Source organism: Arabidopsis thaliana, chromosome 5 (assembly GCF_000001735.4).
Source record: "Arabidopsis thaliana chromosome 5, partial sequence".
Classification (NCBI taxonomy): Eukaryota; Viridiplantae; Streptophyta; class Magnoliopsida; order Brassicales; family Brassicaceae; genus Arabidopsis; species Arabidopsis thaliana.
Genome location: NC_003076.8, coordinates 21,638,763 through 21,656,729, shown reverse-complemented (window position 1 = coordinate 21,656,729; position 17,967 = coordinate 21,638,763). Strand labels below are relative to the sequence as shown.

The 17,967-nt window shown below is 37.7% G+C and overlaps 6 protein-coding genes, 2 long non-coding RNA genes and 1 other non-coding gene across 13 annotated transcripts; 4 read left to right on the top strand and 5 right to left on the bottom strand.

Annotated features, from left to right (window-relative positions):
- Positions 1-7: 7 nt before the first annotated feature.
- On the bottom strand, positions 8-2,145 carry AT5G53380 (O-acyltransferase (WSD1-like) family protein). The gene is made up of 7 exons (NM_001345053.1): positions 1,950-2,145; positions 1,283-1,867; positions 1,140-1,206; positions 934-1,046; positions 648-857; positions 449-574; positions 8-343 (listed from the first exon to the last, which is right to left on the bottom strand). The coding sequence occupies exons 1-7, from the start codon at positions 2,127-2,129 to the stop codon at positions 191-193; spliced, it is 1,434 nt and encodes a 477-aa protein (NP_001318794.1). The 5' UTR covers positions 2,130-2,145; the 3' UTR covers positions 8-190.
- A 2,871-nt stretch (positions 2,146-5,016) lies between these two features.
- Positions 5,017-7,198, top strand: PMEPCRF (pectin methylesterase PCR fragment F; the record flags this gene model as incomplete). 2 transcript variants are annotated; one of them, NM_001345052.1, is made up of 2 exons in its annotated part: positions 5,017-6,265; positions 6,350-7,047. In NM_001345052.1, the coding sequence occupies exons 1-2, from the start codon at positions 5,092-5,094 to the stop codon at positions 7,045-7,047; spliced, it is 1,872 nt and encodes a 623-aa protein (NP_001332265.1). In that variant the 5' UTR covers positions 5,017-5,091. The 2 variants fall into 2 exon arrangements, with proteins under 2 accessions (NP_001332265.1, NP_200149.1); NM_124716.3 differs by having other exon boundaries at positions 5,104-6,265; positions 6,350-7,198.
- AT5G07985 lies at positions 5,346-5,618 on the bottom strand. Its single transcript, NR_143048.1, has one exon. It is a non-coding gene; the product is annotated as an other RNA (long non-coding RNA).
- Positions 7,163-8,909, bottom strand: AT5G53360 (TRAF-like superfamily protein; the record flags this gene model as incomplete). 3 transcript variants are annotated; one of them, NM_124715.4, is made up of 3 exons in its annotated part: positions 8,456-8,907; positions 7,910-8,252; positions 7,163-7,826 (listed from the first exon to the last, which is right to left on the bottom strand). In NM_124715.4, the coding sequence occupies exons 2-3, from the start codon at positions 8,243-8,245 to the stop codon at positions 7,461-7,463; spliced, it is 702 nt and encodes a 233-aa protein (NP_200148.2). In that variant the 5' UTR covers positions 8,246-8,252; positions 8,456-8,907. The 3 variants fall into 3 exon arrangements, with proteins under 3 accessions (NP_200148.2, NP_001330826.1, NP_001330825.1); NM_001345050.1 differs by lacking the exon at positions 7,910-8,252 and having other exon boundaries at positions 7,461-7,826; positions 8,456-8,909; NM_001345051.1 differs by lacking the exon at positions 8,456-8,907 and having other exon boundaries at positions 7,461-7,826; positions 7,910-8,354.
- AT5G07975 lies at positions 8,015-8,824 on the top strand. Its single transcript, NR_143047.1, has 3 exons — positions 8,015-8,082; positions 8,128-8,166; positions 8,494-8,824. It is a non-coding gene; the product is annotated as an other RNA (long non-coding RNA).
- Positions 8,910-8,955: 46 nt separating the features above from the next.
- Positions 8,956-12,963, bottom strand: CLPX (CLP protease regulatory subunit X). Its single transcript, NM_124714.4, has 15 exons — positions 12,131-12,963; positions 11,917-11,978; positions 11,696-11,796; positions 11,487-11,566; positions 11,335-11,385; positions 11,166-11,240; positions 10,981-11,058; positions 10,766-10,822; positions 10,400-10,470; positions 10,200-10,299; positions 9,999-10,103; positions 9,846-9,908; positions 9,643-9,765; positions 9,388-9,549; positions 8,956-9,298 (listed from the first exon to the last, which is right to left on the bottom strand). Exons 1-15 carry the CDS (start codon positions 12,668-12,670, stop codon positions 9,227-9,229), a joined length of 1,740 nt encoding a protein of 579 aa, NP_568792.1. The 5' UTR covers positions 12,671-12,963; the 3' UTR covers positions 8,956-9,226.
- Positions 12,964-13,063: 100 nt separating this feature from the next.
- AT5G53340 (Galactosyltransferase family protein) lies at positions 13,064-15,921 on the top strand. Of its 2 annotated transcripts, none has more exons than NM_001036990.2 (12): positions 13,064-13,635; positions 13,728-13,791; positions 13,927-13,976; positions 14,064-14,257; positions 14,345-14,408; positions 14,509-14,581; positions 14,685-14,808; positions 14,912-14,999; positions 15,101-15,151; positions 15,247-15,318; positions 15,442-15,554; positions 15,666-15,917. In NM_001036990.2, the coding sequence occupies exons 1-12, from the start codon at positions 13,535-13,537 to the stop codon at positions 15,683-15,685; spliced, it is 1,014 nt and encodes a 337-aa protein (NP_001032067.1). In that variant the 5' UTR covers positions 13,064-13,534; the 3' UTR covers positions 15,686-15,917. The 2 variants fall into 2 exon arrangements, with proteins under 2 accessions (NP_001032067.1, NP_568791.1); NM_124713.4 differs by having other exon boundaries at positions 13,168-13,635; positions 15,663-15,921.
- Positions 15,422-15,553, top strand: MIR8181. Its single transcript, NR_143046.1, has one exon. It is a non-coding gene; the product is annotated as a microRNA ath-MIR8181 precursor (primary transcript).
- AT5G53330 (Ubiquitin-associated/translation elongation factor EF1B protein) lies at positions 15,767-17,514 on the bottom strand. The gene is made up of 5 exons (NM_124712.3): positions 17,293-17,514; positions 17,157-17,209; positions 16,907-17,074; positions 16,381-16,488; positions 15,767-16,148 (listed from the first exon to the last, which is right to left on the bottom strand). Exons 1-5 carry the CDS (start codon positions 17,492-17,494, stop codon positions 16,014-16,016), a joined length of 666 nt encoding a protein of 221 aa, NP_568790.1. The 5' UTR covers positions 17,495-17,514; the 3' UTR covers positions 15,767-16,013.
- Between the last annotated feature and the right edge of the window lie 453 nt (positions 17,515-17,967).

The window sequence follows — 17,967 nt, the reverse complement described above, 5'->3', positions numbered from 1 at the left end:
TCAATACATCGCAAATAATGCAATATAGAGCTGTGAAGATTCATACACCCATATTTTTCGGTGTTCACACATAATTACAGTCACACAATATAACTTTTACAGATAAATTATACTACACGTAAACAATCACCCATACACATACCGAATATTCCCAGAAATTAGTATAGCTTCAACCATGGATTCCAACAAATCAGTCACTTTTACCGGAAAGAGTGTCTTTCATAGCTTTCAAAGACTTTTCCATTTCATCACAAATATTGTGAGGATCTGGTATGACCGCAGGATCGACGGCTATCGTAATTATCATCTTGTTCGCGTAACTTATGAAATGTATCATCAGTGCCTACCAAACACATAACATATACGAAAATTAGAAGGATATAAAGATCTCTTTACGAGTACTATATTACAAACTTATCAATATAATTCAATAGTGAAAAACACGTACTTGCGAGTGTCCATAGCCGGTTAGAGCAATGTAAGTGATACAATTGCCGTGTAAACTAACTTCTTCCACGGGGCCAACAATGTTTGATAAGATTGTTGTTGTGTTCGAACATGTTCGGTTGAATACCTACAATGACATGAGTTTCATATGATGTCCCTACATTAAACAATCCTTGTGTTCCATTATCACTAATCTATACCTTAGTTCCGAAAGTATTGATGATAAACTCGATGATTGAATAATGCATAGGGGCGACAAGAGAGTGCTTCTTTCGATCCATTATTGATTTAGCTTTTAATAAAGGAACCAATGGATCGGTTTCCAAACTTATGGAGAATGGAACAAAAACTAAGGAATCATAATTTCCCCATCTACATTTCGAATCCTTGGCCAACATGTCCTCCAAAGGCTTCACACAATTGTTTTATCAAGTTAGTGTTAAATTCTTTTCAACTAAGATAAAGATGTAGATGTAGATATCTAACCTGAATTCCAATATCCTGCCTTAGATTTACCGCAACACCTGCTCGAATTCGTATTTTACCTGGAAGATTGTTTAGATTCGATGTCGTTGTTACACCCTCACCATTTTTGTCGCCTTGTTTGTCAAGAAACAGAACACATAAGCGAAACATTAGAATAAATTAGTTCCAATGTATTGCTTAGATTTATATTTCATTTCAATATTTACCATATCGCTGGTTAAGATAGCGGGAGAGAGCGTCTTGTGTAACTCCAAGTAGAACATCATTGATAGTCTAGCCACACACACAAATACCACAATGTTATAGGAAGTATAGGTTGAGAAAATAAAATTATTTACAAGTAACTCACCATCTTCATAGCATTTTTTATCAGTTTAATATCATCCAATGAGACGGTTCGGTGATAAAATCTCCTTGCATTATTCCCGGATCCAATACCCTCGCTAATAGGCGTCTCTGTATCCTTAAAAAAAAGACTAGTCGCCCAAAGCAGTAGAAGATCCACAATTGTATTCCAAATTAATCTCACGGCATAATAAACTGCGTTTATCGATCTTGAATACCAGCCTTTGTTTCCAAAGCGATGCGACATCATTTGTTCACGCCGTTTTATGGCAGGAATGGTAGGAAATGACTCAAGATTTGATGTTTTTCGGGTACATGCCACCAAGAGTGACATCAAGGACATTCCATCTGCCAAAGAATGATGACATCTCATTACACCGACCGCTTCTGCATCAGATGTTTTGACATTGAGGATATGAATATCCCACAATGGTTTCGATTTATCGAGAGGACTCAATGTTAGACGCGAGACATAGTCATCGACGAAGCCATCTCCATCTTTGTTAATCTCTTGTAGGTCTATGTCTGGTACAAATACATGGTCTTCTACATTGACTTTGGTCTTCATCCATCTCTCACCATCATCTGACTTCAAAATTTTACACAATGCATACAAAAAAAATGTTAAATCCTAAATAAAACTAGGTACAATTTGTATGTGTGGCAATTACCAATTTACTACAGAAACGAGGATGCTTGGAAACGTTATGCTTCAAGTCATCTAGAATGATGTCAGGATTAATCTTGGCTTTGAAACCAATCATCGTGATAATGCAATTTTCTATCCCCGGTGACTGGAATAACCGAGCCATCGGGCTTAGAGGCTCCTCCTCTACTTCTTCCTTCGTCATTTTCTCTCTCAATTTTGTCTAGCTTGTTCTATTTTAGTTTGAGTCATATCTTAAACTTATAGTAAAAAATTGTAACAAGGACTAAGTAACTAGATAGCTAGACGTTATTAATAATGAAATATTTTAGTATCTAGATTCCATCAAAATGCATACATTAAGGTACGTAATTCCATTTAACAGGTTTGTCCCACGTGAGATTGCTTCATGATTATGAATACGTAGTTAGGTAGATTAACGTACGTAGTAGATAGGGTAAATAGTTTCTCTTATGTAGTTTCTCGCAATATATTCATCTATTGATTCCATGTAATACGTGTGTTATACGGCTAACTCTTCCAAACAACAAACATGCCCGCAATGAAGTACTTAATAGCTTCTAGCCCAAAGCCCACCAAAACTCAGAAGCCATAAAAGAGAAGTTGTTGGTATCAATTAATTAGAGATGAAGATATCTTAGATCATAAAGCACTATGATGTCTAGATTAAAATCAAACTTCTAATAATTATATATATAACGTTCTTTGGTTAGTTAGCTATCTCTAATCAATACAACTTTTGACTTTAATTTCTGCTCTCCAATGGTTGAATTCAGTAAGATTTTAACGCATTACCAACAAGCAATGATCTTATGAATGCTGCTGTCAAATTCATCTAACTGTATGAGCATTATTAAGTGTAAATGATGTCATGCAAGTGACTGAATTCTTTTTAATGATAATTAAGATAGTGGTTCATTTTTCGCTAATTCGATATAAAACATAATATATATCTCTATCTAAAGAAATGGAACTTACGAATAGGCTAACGTGAGATCTGTTTGTTATCAATCTTGTGAGTTATGATAATTGAGAAAAGTCTACAAATGATAACCTGATTGGTAACCCATAACGTCTAAAAAGCAGTATTCAGTTTTATCTATATACTGCCAATAATGGATATCAAAACATGCACGTCCACGTATTGAGTGGCACATGAATATGTGTCTTTAATTTGTACAAATTTACAAAATAAATGATTTGTGGTTCTAACGTAATTAATTCTTTCTTAGCAATGCTTAATTTATGTTTCTGACGTGAAAAAAAAAACATAAACGATTCAACATGTTATCAACGGTGTGATGATTTCGAGTTTTCTTTAAAATACTAATGTCAAACTTAAACAGTAAATTCATCATATTTCATAAGGTTTTTCTTACTAGAAAAATGGGAAATCAGCCATCACATAATTAAAACATTTGTAAAAATATTTTATAGTGTCCATGTATATCGTATGTAACTAACCTTGAAACTATTTTACATGATAACTATATACCTTAATAAATTAGACGGTAATGTGATAAACAAATGCGTCAATGAACCACATAAGACCTTTTTGTTAAAGGTAATTGGAACAACAAGAATCATTCATTAGTCGTCAGAATGTTAGTGGTCTCATGAAATAGAGAACTTTGGTGAAAGAGACAAAGCACAAAATGCTAAGATAAGAAAAAGAAAAAGAGGTTAAGGGACAGAAGAAGACTTATGGTAGAGGACAGCTCACTCTCTTATTGACATTGACTTCATACCCAACCTTTAATTTTGTTATCATTATGGTATAGCTAAATAGCTACTCATCGTATACAGAATTCTATCATATCAACATCTAGTTCTCCGCGTGACTTTATACTTTTTTTTTTTTTTTTGGCAAAAACATTGACTTAAACATCAAACATACCATAACAAAAAGGGTATTTTTTGTGTTCTTCTACCAAATTACTTTAAACAATATCCAATATGGTAAGCATGGAAACAAGATTCTGTAGGAACCTAGTAGAAAAATATACTAGTTTCACTCCTTAACCAGAGCATTGAACCGAGCTTTTCGGGAATATAGTGATTGAAATTTGAACCACAGCAAAAAAACCGGATAGAATCCACAACTACTCACCTTTGCATATATTCTACGTATGGTAATGGAGGACTATGTGCGTTTTTTTTTGTATGTGTGTAATATTGGTAGAGAGGTCTATCTCAATGACTATTCCATTTTAATTTATGGGGCTCCAGTTGGTGGGCGATGTAGATTTGTCCCATCGACGCTTTTCGACCATATGAGCGCTTGCCTTGACTCTTCCTGTTCTCGTTGATTTTGTATGTATACGCTTGTAAGTATTTAGAAATGTTTTGATTCCTAGCCTGTATCGATCCAACGGTCGAGCTAGCCGCATGCAACCCGACGTGAATTAGATAATGCTCATAATCCGTAGTAGGTTTGCGGGAAATTGTTGTCAAGGACTCATGTTGGTTTGGTATAGAGGAACATCCATCATATAATCATTTCGAGTGTAATTCTACATTTCTACCTAATATTTTACCAAAGTCGTTAACTCAACCAGGGAATTTTTGGTTATCCGAAAAGAAGAGTTTTAAAGATCCCGAGGTCGAGTATTAGTAACGTGGAAGTGACTATGAATTTCGATACAAAAACTTTTGCTACTTAAAAACAAAAATAAAATAATTAAACAAATCGAGATTAAGAAAGAAACAAATATCCGTGAAAAAAAAAGAAACACCGACACCGTTAGGTGAGTAGAAAACTCTTTCAAAGCACTAAGTGTTGATATAATATAATATCACAAAAGCATCAATCAGTTGATCGCAAATAGACATTTGCGATTCTATAATAGAAATGAATAAAGGTATATTAGTTACTATATTTGCTATAATGAACTTCTTATGAAAACTAAAACAAATTTTTAGTGATGCAGTCGTTATATATGCGCATTACACCTCCAAGAATACTCAAATACATCGACCATGTACATATTATATCGTTAGAGACTTAGAGCCATCGACACATTTTGTTTGTTTGTGGTCCTTTTGAATACTACATTTTCAATTAAATATGACTATAATATTACAGCTATCAGGCATAATATATATTGAAATTGACACATACATATATATAGTTTTATACAGAACTCATGACATTTTTATTCTTAAATAGCTCCTTCTATATAATAATTTATAGAGCCTTCCACATCTCCTTTGTTCCCTTAACAAACTCTAAACCAAAAAAAAAAAAAAAAACTATGGGTTACGACAGGCTCGGTCCATCCGGACCATCAAACCCGAACCAGAAGGACCCTGCCACGTCACTCCCGGAACTACAGAAGAAAACTAAAACGAAGCTGATTCTCTTCACTTTGGCCGTTTTGGTAGTTGGAGTAGTCTGCTTCGGTATCTTTGCCGGCATCCGAGCCGTAGACTCGGGTAAAACCGAGCCGAAACTAACCCGTAAACCGACCCAAGCAATCTCCCGAACCTGTAGCAAATCCTTATACCCGAACCTATGCATCGACACACTTCTTGACTTTCCGGGATCTTTAACCGCCGACGAGAACGAGCTCATTCACATATCATTCAACGCAACGCTTCAAAAATTCAGCAAAGCTCTTTATACTTCTTCGACGATCACATACACTCAGATGCCCCCACGTGTACGGTCAGCTTACGATTCTTGCCTTGAGTTACTTGATGATTCAGTGGACGCGCTCACACGCGCTCTTTCCTCCGTCGTTGTCGTCTCCGGAGATGAGTCTCATTCCGATGTGATGACGTGGCTTAGCTCTGCGATGACTAACCACGACACTTGCACTGACGGATTCGATGAAATTGAAGGTCAAGGAGGAGAAGTGAAGGATCAAGTGATCGGAGCGGTTAAAGATTTGTCGGAGATGGTGAGTAATTGTTTGGCTATATTCGCCGGAAAAGTTAAGGATTTATCTGGAGTTCCGGTGGTGAATAATAGGAAGTTACTTGGGACTGAAGAAACAGAGGAATTACCTAATTGGTTGAAGAGAGAAGACAGAGAGCTTCTTGGTACTCCAACGTCGGCGATTCAAGCTGATATCACGGTGTCGAAAGACGGTAGCGGAACGTTTAAGACGATCGCGGAGGCGATCAAGAAAGCCCCGGAGCATAGTAGCCGACGATTCGTCATCTACGTTAAAGCAGGAAGATACGAAGAAGAGAATCTGAAAGTTGGTAGGAAGAAGACAAACTTGATGTTCATCGGGGACGGCAAGGGTAAAACGGTCATAACCGGTGGGAAAAGTATCGCCGATGATCTAACTACTTTTCACACCGCCACTTTCGGTATCAAAATTGATCTTTTTGTTCTGTTTTTCTTTTAAAGATTCTTCATTATTGAGTTATTTATGTATATTTGTTTTATTGTAGCTGCGACTGGTGCTGGATTTATAGTGAGGGACATGACGTTTGAGAATTACGCCGGACCGGCTAAGCATCAGGCCGTGGCACTCCGTGTTGGTGGAGACCACGCGGTGGTTTACCGTTGCAACATTATCGGTTACCAAGACGCGCTTTACGTACATTCTAACCGACAGTTTTTCCGCGAATGCGAAATTTATGGAACGGTCGATTTTATATTCGGGAATGCGGCTGTGATCTTACAGAGTTGTAACATTTATGCGCGTAAACCAATGGCTCAGCAGAAGATTACTATTACGGCTCAGAACCGAAAAGATCCGAATCAGAATACGGGGATTTCGATTCATGCTTGTAAGCTACTAGCAACACCGGATCTTGAAGCCTCTAAGGGTAGTTATCCGACGTATCTCGGCCGTCCGTGGAAGTTGTATTCTAGAGTTGTGTACATGATGTCGGATATGGGTGACCATATTGACCCGCGAGGATGGTTGGAGTGGAATGGTCCGTTTGCATTGGACTCGTTGTACTATGGTGAGTATATGAACAAAGGGTTGGGTTCAGGAATTGGTCAACGAGTCAAATGGCCTGGTTATCATGTTATTACCTCAACGGTAGAGGCTAGTAAGTTTACGGTGGCTCAGTTCATTTCTGGTTCTTCGTGGTTGCCATCCACCGGTGTGTCCTTCTTCTCCGGGTTGTCACAATAGATTGTCTCAGCCTTGTATGTTACGTATACGAATGATTTTATGTACAAACTCAAGATCTGTAATATAGTCCATAAGCCATTTTAAGTGTACTTATTATATGACAGGACATCTTCTTGAATGAAATAAAGATATGATTTGAATATGTTACTGTATTAGATCTTTGCTCAGATCTTACCATGTGAATATATACATTTATGGAAATATTCAATCTTTGGAAGTTATTGCAACTTTTGTGACCTTCTGCACATTTCTGGCAAATGGAACAACTCTTTTTACTTCTCTAAATACACTTTTGAATGTAAAGAAGCTATCTGGATTCTGGACCAAAACAACACACAAACCCGAAACAAAATCGAATTGAAGAAATCGAACGAACACCTTAAGATAGGTTTGAAGGGTTGGCTGATTTTGATTCAGCTACTACACATAGAGGTTATGCAAACACCAGAATCTGGATTCTGTTGCTCTTTCCAGATTCTTCCAGTGACTCTAAGTTTCAGTTCTTTCTTGTCTCCACCGGAAAAGAAGAGTGCCATGTTTCTTTGGATTATAAGACCGTCATGACTGTCTCTGACTTTCCTGTGACTATCTCTGACACTTCTTGGTGTCCCTTCCCATGTCTGTTTTCTCCCACTGCCTCCAACTTCTAAACTGTATGTATAGTTTCGTGCGTCATCTTCATCGCCCATGAATCTCAGAAACGCCATGTAAACTGGAGCCATACCGAGCTGAAACGCTTCAAAATGAAGACAAAAGTATTGACCAAAACATTGAAACACCTACAAAACAATATAACAAAGAACCCCCTCAGAATCTCAGACAACTGAAGAACTCGTAAATCATAAACAAGAACAATGCTAACCGTTAGCATCCAAGTAGCGTTCTCTACTTCGCGTGGATTAGATTTAACATAACGATGATTAAACGTACATCCAGTATGCATATCGACTTTATGATCATCTCTTAAATGAGCAACAAGGAAAGTAATGTCACCTACAGCAGCACACTCCGAGCCAGCATATGGACAACTATAAGGTCTAAAGTTACATTGAGACTCATGCTTTAGTTTACTGTAATAAGGGAAAATCCCAAGGCATCCAAGATTGTAATACTTGCACGGTAACTCAAGCGACTCAGCTACTTTCTCAAGAGCGATTATGCACTCTTGATTTACAGGTTGAACATAAAGTATGTCCATTATGACACTACAAAAGAAGAAACTTTTTCACTCATACATATATCAAAACATCCATAAACCCTCAAGAAACTCAATAGTAACATACCATAGCAATGATAAACAAATCAGATCATTTGAAGATAACGATCATAAAAATTGGAACTTTATATTCGTAAGAAGCAATAAGATCTTTCTCAACCCTCCAATGTTAGGAGATGATGAGATACGAACCTGATGGATTGGTGGGTACATTGAATTGGTGCAGACAGGGCATTCAAGGAGCTCGTAAACGCTTGTAGCCGGAGAGATTACCACGGTGGCTCCTCCCTGAGACTTGGTTGATGAGAATTGGTGTTTTTGATGGATCTCATCGTCATCGATCACGGAATCGATACTATCTGTTTCCATTAACACCAAAATTTTCGAAAATCAAAAAGTCCTAATTTTAAAAATTGGGACTTTTCTCTGTCGGGAAAATAAAAATTCTTTCTTTTCACGCAGATCAAAAGAGCAAGAACGAGAGAGAAAAGGGAAGCTGGAATTTCCCTCCTTTCTCTCTGTCTCTCTCTCACTGGGTTTCGCCAAAATTGTGCTTTTCTTCGTTGGCTTTGTTTCATCTTTTTTTGTTCTTCCAGAGAAGAAGTTTGAGGAATTAATTATACCCGTCCAGATTTAAAGCTTTTTGGTTGGATTTTAATCCGACGGTTATTAGAATCTGACACATGGGTGTTTGAATTTTCCTAATAAGATTATTTGTTACAAGAGCGTTTTCTTGTTGAATACTTTGAATTATAAGATACATCAATGAAAAGATGGACATTGCATACGATAAAAAGTTTGTTACATCATCATTTATCAATGTGCAAGTTGTGCATCCTTGTGTTTTCTTATCCAACTTTGTTTTTCTTTCCTTCATTTATGTACAAAGAACGGTAAATATTACGCATACAAAGATACATTCACCACATTTTCTGATGATGATGATGATGATGGTGGTGATCATTACATACTTGCTACAACAGATGGAATCTCTGCCTCCACTTCAGTTTCTCCATCCGATCCCTCCTTTGTCGTCTGCAACAATTAAGCCAAGCAATTCAGATAATGAGGTTATCAAACAAACCAGACAGTTGTTATCGGTTAAGTAAAAGCTCGGTTTTTACCTGTGGGGAATCTTTGGAATTGGTTTCAGAGAGATACCGAGCCAATGCTCCTTTACCACGGAGAATCTTAGCTCCAGAGCCTCGACGCCCTTCTCCTTCAACTGCTTCTTCATCCACCACAACCGCTTCTATCATATCGCTGCCTGTACCCTCGTCCGGAATCTGAGAAAAACAAATGTTTTGCAGAAATGTGAAAAGAGTTTGAATACGGATTTTTAGCAAAACGGATTTGAAAGTAATAAGAGGTGTATTTACCTCGTACATAGAGTCCATGAGGATGCTTTCTAGAAGAGCTCTTAAGCCACGAGCACCCGTGTTTTTCGTTATTGCTTTTCTAGCTATAAGCCGCAGTGCGCTTTCTGTGAAATGCAGCTTTACCTGAAGAAAGAGAAGATGGAGACTTGTCTCAAGCTTTGGAGCAGAAGGAGAGAGATAGAGATAGAGAGATTAGTAGTTACACTATTCATCTGGTACATCTTTTTGTATTGCTTTCCAAGAGCGTTCTTGGGTTCTGTCAACACCTGCAATCCAATGATATTACTGCATATTCTATGAACATGGTCTAGTAATGCAAAAATCACAATGTCACATATTTATGTCATTCCTAGTACCTGCATAAGCTGGTTCTCAGTCAAAGCAGACAAACTGACGAGAACTGGAAATCGTCCAACAAATTCAGGAATCAAACCATAAGCAATCAGGTCACTGCTTTCCACCTGCAACAGCAAACATCTCATTTCAAACTTCGATACAAACCAAAACAAGTAGAAGAACACCCAACATTTGGTGAGTGAAGAGATGAAAAGACCTACAGTTTCCATTAGGTTTGATGCAACAGCGGCGTTTGTAACACCACCAGCCCTCATGTTGGCACGTACAGGAGCACCAAACCCTATTGAAGAATCATGGCGCCTGGAACCAAAAAAAACACACTCATATGCTTATAACGCAATTCAGTTTAGAGGATAGAAACAAAAAACGGAGGAATTTGAAATATGTTCATCAGTCAGACCTCTCTGAGATAGTCTTTTCAATGTCTACAAAAGCACCACCACATATGAAGAGTATGTCCTTTGTGTCTATCTGTAGATAGTCAACAAGACCGCATGTAAAAAACAGATGATTTACAGGGGAGACTACTAATCAAACTTAAACAAGAAAACAAGAAACCATGTCGATTACAAATTTTAAACCCTAACACTCCAATCACCATGCAAAGAACATTAAATTGGAAATCTCTTTTGTCTACATAATCAATAATATTAGAGTATGATAAAAATATTGACATTTCACGATAGAACAAATACATATGCATAGCCTTTGTTGTTTGTGCAAGGTGCAAGCCAGAACATACAGAGTAGAGTGAAGCACGACAAACCTGGATATTGTCACCTCTAGGGTGTTTCCTAGCGCCTTTCTCAGGTACATTTACAATCTATATCCAGAAAGAGAGAGTTGGAAATTGGGCATCAAACACAAAAGAAGTCTTGATATCTTAAATAGCAGAGATCTTAAAGCAAATACTACATGGCTTCCTTTGGTAAGTTTACAATTTAGTGAAGACTTTTGCGGCTATTTAAACTGTAAACTTACTGTTCCTTCCAGCATTTTTAGCAATGCTTGTTGAACACCTTCTCCTGATACATCTCTGCTGATGTTAAGGCTTTCTGCCTGGTAACCAAAAGGTCCAAAGAACAAAATTCATCTAAGAAGTACGGGATATGATGTTCAAGTTTTCCAAACAAGCACGAGGAAAAACTTTTTAATAAAGTTCTAACCTTCTTTGTTATCTTGTCGACTTCATCAATGTAAACAATCCCTTGCTGTGCAGCTGCAACATTATAATCTGCAACCTGTCCAGAGATATCAAATCCCCACATTACTAACAATATATAGAAATAATTATAGTTGTATACAAATATAAATGTTTGTGTTTTAGAAGCTTACTGTGAGAAGTTTGTATAATATAGACTCGACGTCCTCTCCCACATAACCAGCCTGACAAATCATTTCATTTCCGAACAAAAAATGAATGTCACAGATTGGTCATCATGAAAAGGACATGCGCCAAAAAAGACTAGAAGAAAGACGAGAATTGCCTGAGTCAGGGTGGTTGCATCCGCAATGACAAAAGGAACATTTACAAATCGTGCCAAGGTTTTCGCAAGTAGTGTCTTCCCTGTGTTTGAATAAAACCACCAAAACAGATGAGGTGAGACAGCTGAAACTACACTAGATTGAACTAATAACTGTATTATAGCAGCATATCAGGCTTGCGCATTTATGCAGATTGGCGTCAGAATATTACCTGACCCAGTTGGTCCCATCAGGAGAATGTTACTCTTCTCTAGTTCTACCATATCATCATCTGCTGGTTTCGCTGCAGTGCTATCTGTTTCTCCCGCAGACCTAGCTTCCCAAAAAGTACCAGCATCATAACTAACAATCTCTTACCGGATACATGAAATTACAAAGAAACAAACAGATGCAAATGCATGTGCAAGCAAAATAAATAAGAAGTGAACTAACCGTTTCTGTGATGATTCGTGATATATCCTCTTGTAGTGATTGTAAACTGCCACTGAAAGTACCTGCAACCACAAAATGACACAAGAATGTGTTAAAAGCTAAATATATTTCCCATGTCTAAACCAAATTAGAAGCATGTATAATTCACGAATATTCAGAGATGAAATTTAGCATTCAACTAAGTAGTAACAACATCAAAGTATAATCATTTCACCTTTTTGGCTCTTTCCTGACCAATCACGAACTTGTTCAAACCCTTACATATCTCCTTTGGTGTCGGAAAATCAGACCCAAGATTGGATCCACCCCAACAATCTTCTTTCGAATTCGACCCTGTTCCGTTACCAGGACCACCAGGACTACTTCCACCACCACCACCACCACGACCGAGATTAACACTGGACCCATTAACCCTAACGGAAACTCCATCACCAGGAGGCTGCCATAGATCCGGTGGGTCTCCTTGTGAGCTCAGAATAACAACAGAAGAACCAACACCGCTGAGCTTCTTCTGAGCAGCATAACACTTAGTCGAATTACGTCTCTCTCCTCCTCCTCGATTATCCAAGAAACTCGTTCCAAGAGAGGAAATTTTATAGGGGAATTTCTCATCGGATTTAGAACGGTGATTACAGTGAGGAGGACTTGTGGCGGTTCGAGCGGTGTGGATACGGTTGAAGATAAAGTATCTAAAATGAGAAAGTGTAAGAGAAGCGGTTTCTCTTGACGTATTCGACCTTAAAGCTGCGGCCATGGCGGATTGCGAAGAAGTAGAAGAAAAAGCTCTTAGCAATTGATTAACATAATCCGATCGAGGATTTGGTTTGATGGGTTATGTAAGAAAGTGAATAAAAACTGAAACTTTGCGTAAAGGATTTGAATTGATGACGCAAATTCTCTCGAGAGAGAGATGAAGTTGTGAAGCACACGAAAAGGATGATGAAATGCAAAAATTCGAAAGGGGAAAAATGGAAGAGAGAATATCTAATCAATAATCATCTGGTAAGAGTTTGACGAGAGTATTTGACGGCCCATGGTTTTTTAAACGTCGTCGTCTTGACCTCCTCCTCCTTTTCAACCGCCGGGTAACAAAAAAAACAAATGTTGTTTAGTAAAGAACACCTGATCCCTTTTTTTCACGGTGGGTAATATTTGACAGTTTCGAAAAAGTTTACAAATCAGTAGAAATAAATGAGAATTAAATTGTAGAGTTAACCTATAATCAAAAGAATCAGAGAGACTAGGTTTGGTAATTGATCAGAAAGTAATTAAGAAGATCACACAAAATTGACATCCCAAAAACTAATCCGATAAAAATCATAAATCTCAACGGCACTCTCTTCTCTTGTCTCTCCTTATTTCTCAATCCAGATTCCAATTTTTCTCAGCGAAGTGAGTGATCTCGCCGTTTGTGTTCCGCTGGTGAATCATCACCGGAGAATTGCAGATCCAATGATACATTCCTAATCGGTTTTATTTTGAGTGACGACGAATCATTGGATCCAGAAAATCCGATTTCTGGAGATTTGAATTAGTGAAATTTGATCGAATTTCGACAGTGAAGAGGCATTTGCGTCTGATTGCTTTGACTAAGAGATCTGATTTTGGATCTATTTCAATGGCGAGGAAAGGGTCGAGTATAAGATTATCGAGCTCGAGAATATCAACCCTTTTGCTCTTTATGTTTGCAACTTTTGCTTCCTTCTATGTAGCAGGCCGGTTAGTTCTTAAATCTACATTTATCCATATCTAACAATTACTTATTTGTTTTGTTTGTTAATTGGTCTCGTCTCTACATTTTTTTGAGATAGTTTATGGCAAGAATCTCAAACTAGGGTTCATCTAATCAATGAGCTCGATAGAGTAACCGGACAGGTTAGTATTTGAGTACTGTCACTTTCATTACAGCAGAGAGTAATGTCATGTCAGAAAGTTATTACATTTGCAATTACTGTCTTACTTTGGTTTAGTGTACTTGAATGTTTATGATGTTCTTTTATTGGGGTTTAGGGGAAATCTGCTATATCAGTGGATGATACTTTGAAGATCATAGCTTGCAGGTAAAAGATTGGTACTTTGTTTGATTTTGGTTTTCGTTTAATTTGTTTGGTCTTCATGGACTGTTGAAAACAGACTTTTCTTTCTAGGGAACAGAAGAAGACACTAGCAGCTCTTGAGATGGAATTAAGTTCAGCTAGGCAAGAAGGCTTTGTTTCAAAAAGTCCCAAACTTGCTGATGGAACTGAAACCAAGAAAAGACCGTTAGTGGTTATCGGGATAATGACAAGTTTGGGTAACAAGAAGAAGAGGGATGCAGTTCGTCAAGCATGGATGGGGACTGGTAGGGTTTCTCTTTATACGTGTTTTAGTAAGACACCAGTCTGTTATTTGCAATGTGTTATGAGCTTAGCACTTCCTTTTATTGCAGGTGCATCACTTAAAAAACTTGAAAGTGAAAAGGGTGTGATTGCAAGATTTGTTATTGGAAGAAGGTTTGGATTCTGTTTATCACTCTTTGATTTCTCTATGTGTTTAAAGATGATTATACGGTACTGGAATCTTGTTTTGAAACGTTGTTTTTGTGATATGTAGTGCAAATAAAGGGGACAGCATGGACAAGAGCATTGATACTGAAAATAGTCAAACCGATGACTTCATTATTCTCGTATGTGTTTTCTGCTTCTCCCCTCTTAAGTTATTACCTTGAATCATTCAGTTATAAGCTCACCTATGTTAGTTTGAGAGCTTGGCCATTTACTGGTTTTCAGGATGATGTAGTTGAGGCACCCGAGGAAGCTTCTAAGAAGGTAAAACTGTTCTTTGCCTACGCTGCAGATAGGTGGGATGCACAGTTTTATGCAAAAGCCATCGACAATATCTACGTAAATATAGGTAAGTTAGTACTAAAAAAAAAAAAGGTCTGAGGTCAACGAGTTTCCATGTATGCATTTTGCTGACATGATTATGTGGTATTAATGTAATTGATCCTATGCAGATGCTCTGGGAACTACGCTTGCAGCACATCTGGAAAACCCACGGGCTTACATCGGTTGCATGAAATCAGGCGAAGTCTTCTCAGAACCGTGAGTTTTAAGCTTAAAAACCCAAAACCACTAGGACCATTGGGGTTGTCAGGATATTGTCAGTCTGATATAATCTTAACCAAGTTTTGATTTTCTGGCAGGAACCACAAATGGTATGAACCAGAGTGGTGGAAATTCGGTGACAAGAAAGCGTAAGTTTTATAAATAATCAGAACCACGCATTGACTAGATTCATTTCTTCCATGTGACTAAGAACCACCTGTTCTTTGTTTCATTTATCTTATAGATACTTCCGGCATGCTTATGGGGAGATGTATGTTATAACGCACGCATTGGCTAGATTTGTATCGATCAATAGGTCAGTTTCACCTCTCAGTTACGCATGATGACACATATCTTTCAAACAGAGAAATAAGATTGAAACTGAGTTTTTGTGTTGTCTGTTATGTATGATGATGGGGTGGGGGTGGGGGGGTGACAGAGACATTCTTCATTCGTATGCTCATGATGACGTCAGCACGGGTTCATGGTTTGTGGGTCTTGATGTTAAGCATGTAGATGAAGGAAAGTTTTGCTGTTCTGCGTGGTCCTCAGGTATATGACTTAGCTTCTACTGCTTATGTACTTAAATTTAAGTCATTAGTTTTCAATGTAAATAAAATGGAATCAGATATATATCTAATTTACTTCCATACGTTTCAGAAGCCATATGCGCAGGAGTGTAGTAGAACCAAAGACGAATCCAAAGTGTGAGGCTCTTGGCTCTTTGGTGCTTATAGAGAAAGAAGAACAAATGACATTTGTCTGAAGAAAGCTAATTACACCATTTCATCTATGTATTCTAAACTTGCCATTTTATTGGCATTGCATTATACGAAGTCTAGGATTTGGATGTGGGAATAGATATTCTTACCGACAAACGTTAAACTCCAAAAAAAATAATCATTCATTTACAGCAAGTAAAACCCAATAATCTATACTTTACCAATCTTTATGTTATCAAACTTGATGTTCACTTGAATAAACTATAGGATAAAGAGTTGAAAGCCAAATTTAGGAAGAACCATGGAGCAAATGTGCCAATGCCTTATCAGTGTCGTTCTCAAACATGAAGAGAGCATCTGCAACAGCGTTTGTCGGAAAACCCATCTCCCGTATCGCTGTGAACCCATTTGCAAATTCTTGAACCTGAAAACGCGTAAAAACTGTGATTAGATTCTCCTTTGGGGGAAAGAATGAAGAAGCAAGCTGGTTTGTCAATTCAAAGATCCACAAATTTAACTGATAGTTGATCACGGTTTTAAATGATGGACGGACTCAAAAGTATATATGATCGCTATAACCACTAGTTAGAATCCGTATAAGCTTCATTAGCTAATACAAGAATAAAATCTATAGTGAAGGGATGAAGATAAATCACCTTTGTGGGATTATCACCATAGTTTGCAACAGCTATGTTGACAGCTTCTCTGTTGAGCCCAGAAGCAGTATATTTCATCACTACATGATCTACACCCTGCATTTGACCCTGCATTTGGAATCACTTATTAACGAGAATAATGCATATATAACGATCATACACTGTAATGCACAAATCTACAAGATCTTCACCCAATTCGCATTTTTAAGTTAATACATAGATGATCCACAACAATTCATCCTAGACATCACAATTGATACTATAGTTTAGTGCCATTAATCGTCTAACTCAACAAAGCTTCCATTCTGTTCCCGTGTGATGATCCACACTTGTTCTTCCTAGACCTCACATTGACACTATACATTGGTGCCATCTACAAAGCTTCCATTCTGTTCCGGTTAACTACGTTCATCGATGATGATTCACACTTGTTCTTCTAGAGAACACATCGATACTATACGATGATGCTATTAACCACCTCAGCCTAACTTTAAAATGCTTCCATAGATTTTAAGAAGAGCCATACCACTGAAGAAGGTGATGGTTCATGAAACTTAGCCGGTGGATTCTCACTCCCAAATTTACTCCAATCTGGATTATCTTTCTCTGCCTCCGCGAGAACTTTCCTCTCTAATCCGAAATCGAACTGAAAACTACTCCGATGAATATCTCCTACTCGAGGCAACAACTGAGGCTACAACAATTTGCAAATACAATGTAAAACTACTTCAAATCTTCAATCACAGAGTTTAAAGATCAAACATACAAAATCTTACCGGCGGAGTAATCCGATACTCAGGCTTCAAATTCACTCTGATTCCTATTCCAGCTACCAAAATCAAATTCAACGATCAAAACCAATTACTAATCAAATTCGCGTAAAACCAAATTCGAGATCAGAACAAGACTTACATGAAGGAGAAGTGTTATGTTGAAACGAAGAGTTTCTCTCCGGCGGAGAGAAAAACTGTGGGCCGGGACCGGTTTGTTGACCGATCTTAGGGTAACCGTACATAGGATGGTTAGATGACGGAGAAGGAGATGTTGATGGAGGTCCATACATAGGTCGAGGGTAAGAAGGACCACCAGACTTGTTTCTGTAATCGTAATCCATTGTTGTGTGTTTGTTTTCTAGTTTGAAGAAGAATTTGCAGAAAAGAATAAGAAGGAAATTGGAAGAAGAAGTCTTCAAGGAGATCAGATCTGTTTGGATATGTGGATTAGTGTATCCTTCTCCAGCTTTGACTTGATCTTGTTTTTGTTTTCAGTTTTTTTTCTTTTTGAATTGGGCCATTAAGGCCCATACATTATCATCCACATGCCGGAACCAGAGCAAAAATGAGAACCACTTTGCTGTATACTTATGTTTATATAGATCAGATCAAAAATACTGATTTTTTTTTTGTCAACAATATGTGTGTGTTTTTTTGGAACAATATGTGTTAAACGGGTGTTTTGATAATAGACTATGTTCCCACAAAACTATGCAAATCTTAGGATGAACCATGAAACTCTCTTTTTCTAATTTCAACTGTTACAATACACGACTTAAGGAAGGTGAGTGGATAAGGAGAGAGACTCGACAAT

What these genes read in the sequence shown, in the direction of transcription:
- CLPX (NM_124714.4), bottom strand. Translation starts at nt 12,670, where the DNA reads ATGGCCGCAGCTTTAAGGTCGAATACGTCAAGAGAAACCGCTTCTCTT. An exon ending in TAAAAATGCTGGAAGGAACA is followed by an intron (nt 10,823 to 10,980) that starts GTAAGTTTACAG and finishes TTCTGGATATAG; the next exon opens with ATTGTAAATGTACCTGAGAA. An exon ending in ATTCCAAAGATTCCCCACAG is followed by an intron (nt 9,299 to 9,387) that starts GTAAAAACCGAG and finishes TAATTGTTGCAG; the next exon opens with ACGACAAAGGAGGGATCGGA.
- AT5G53340 (NM_124713.4), top strand. Translation starts at nt 13,535, where the DNA reads ATGGCGAGGAAAGGGTCGAGTATAAGATTATCGAGCTCGAGAATATCA. An exon ending in TCCTTCTATGTAGCAGGCCG is followed by an intron (nt 13,636 to 13,727) that starts GTTAGTTCTTAA and finishes TTTTTGAGATAG; the next exon opens with TTTATGGCAAGAATCTCAAA. An exon ending in GGCGAAGTCTTCTCAGAACC is followed by an intron (nt 15,000 to 15,100) that starts GTGAGTTTTAAG and finishes ATTTTCTGGCAG; the next exon opens with GAACCACAAATGGTATGAAC.
- AT5G53380 (NM_001345053.1), bottom strand. Translation starts at nt 2,129, where the DNA reads ATGACGAAGGAAGAAGTAGAGGAGGAGCCTCTAAGCCCGATGGCTCGG. An exon ending in CTATCTTAACCAGCGATATG is followed by an intron (nt 1,047 to 1,139) that starts GTAAATATTGAA and finishes TTGACAAACAAG; the next exon opens with GCGACAAAAATGGTGAGGGT. An exon ending in TCAATACTTTCGGAACTAAG is followed by an intron (nt 575 to 647) that starts GTATAGATTAGT and finishes ATGTCATTGTAG; the next exon opens with GTATTCAACCGAACATGTTC.
- AT5G53330 (NM_124712.3), bottom strand. Translation starts at nt 17,494, where the DNA reads ATGGATTACGATTACAGAAACAAGTCTGGTGGTCCTTCTTACCCTCGA. An exon ending in ACATAACACTTCTCCTTCAT is followed by an intron (nt 17,210 to 17,292) that starts GTAAGTCTTGTT and finishes TGATTTTGGTAG; the next exon opens with CTGGAATAGGAATCAGAGTG. An exon ending in AGTATCGGATTACTCCGCCG is followed by an intron (nt 17,075 to 17,156) that starts GTAAGATTTTGT and finishes AAATTGTTGTAG; the next exon opens with CCTCAGTTGTTGCCTCGAGT.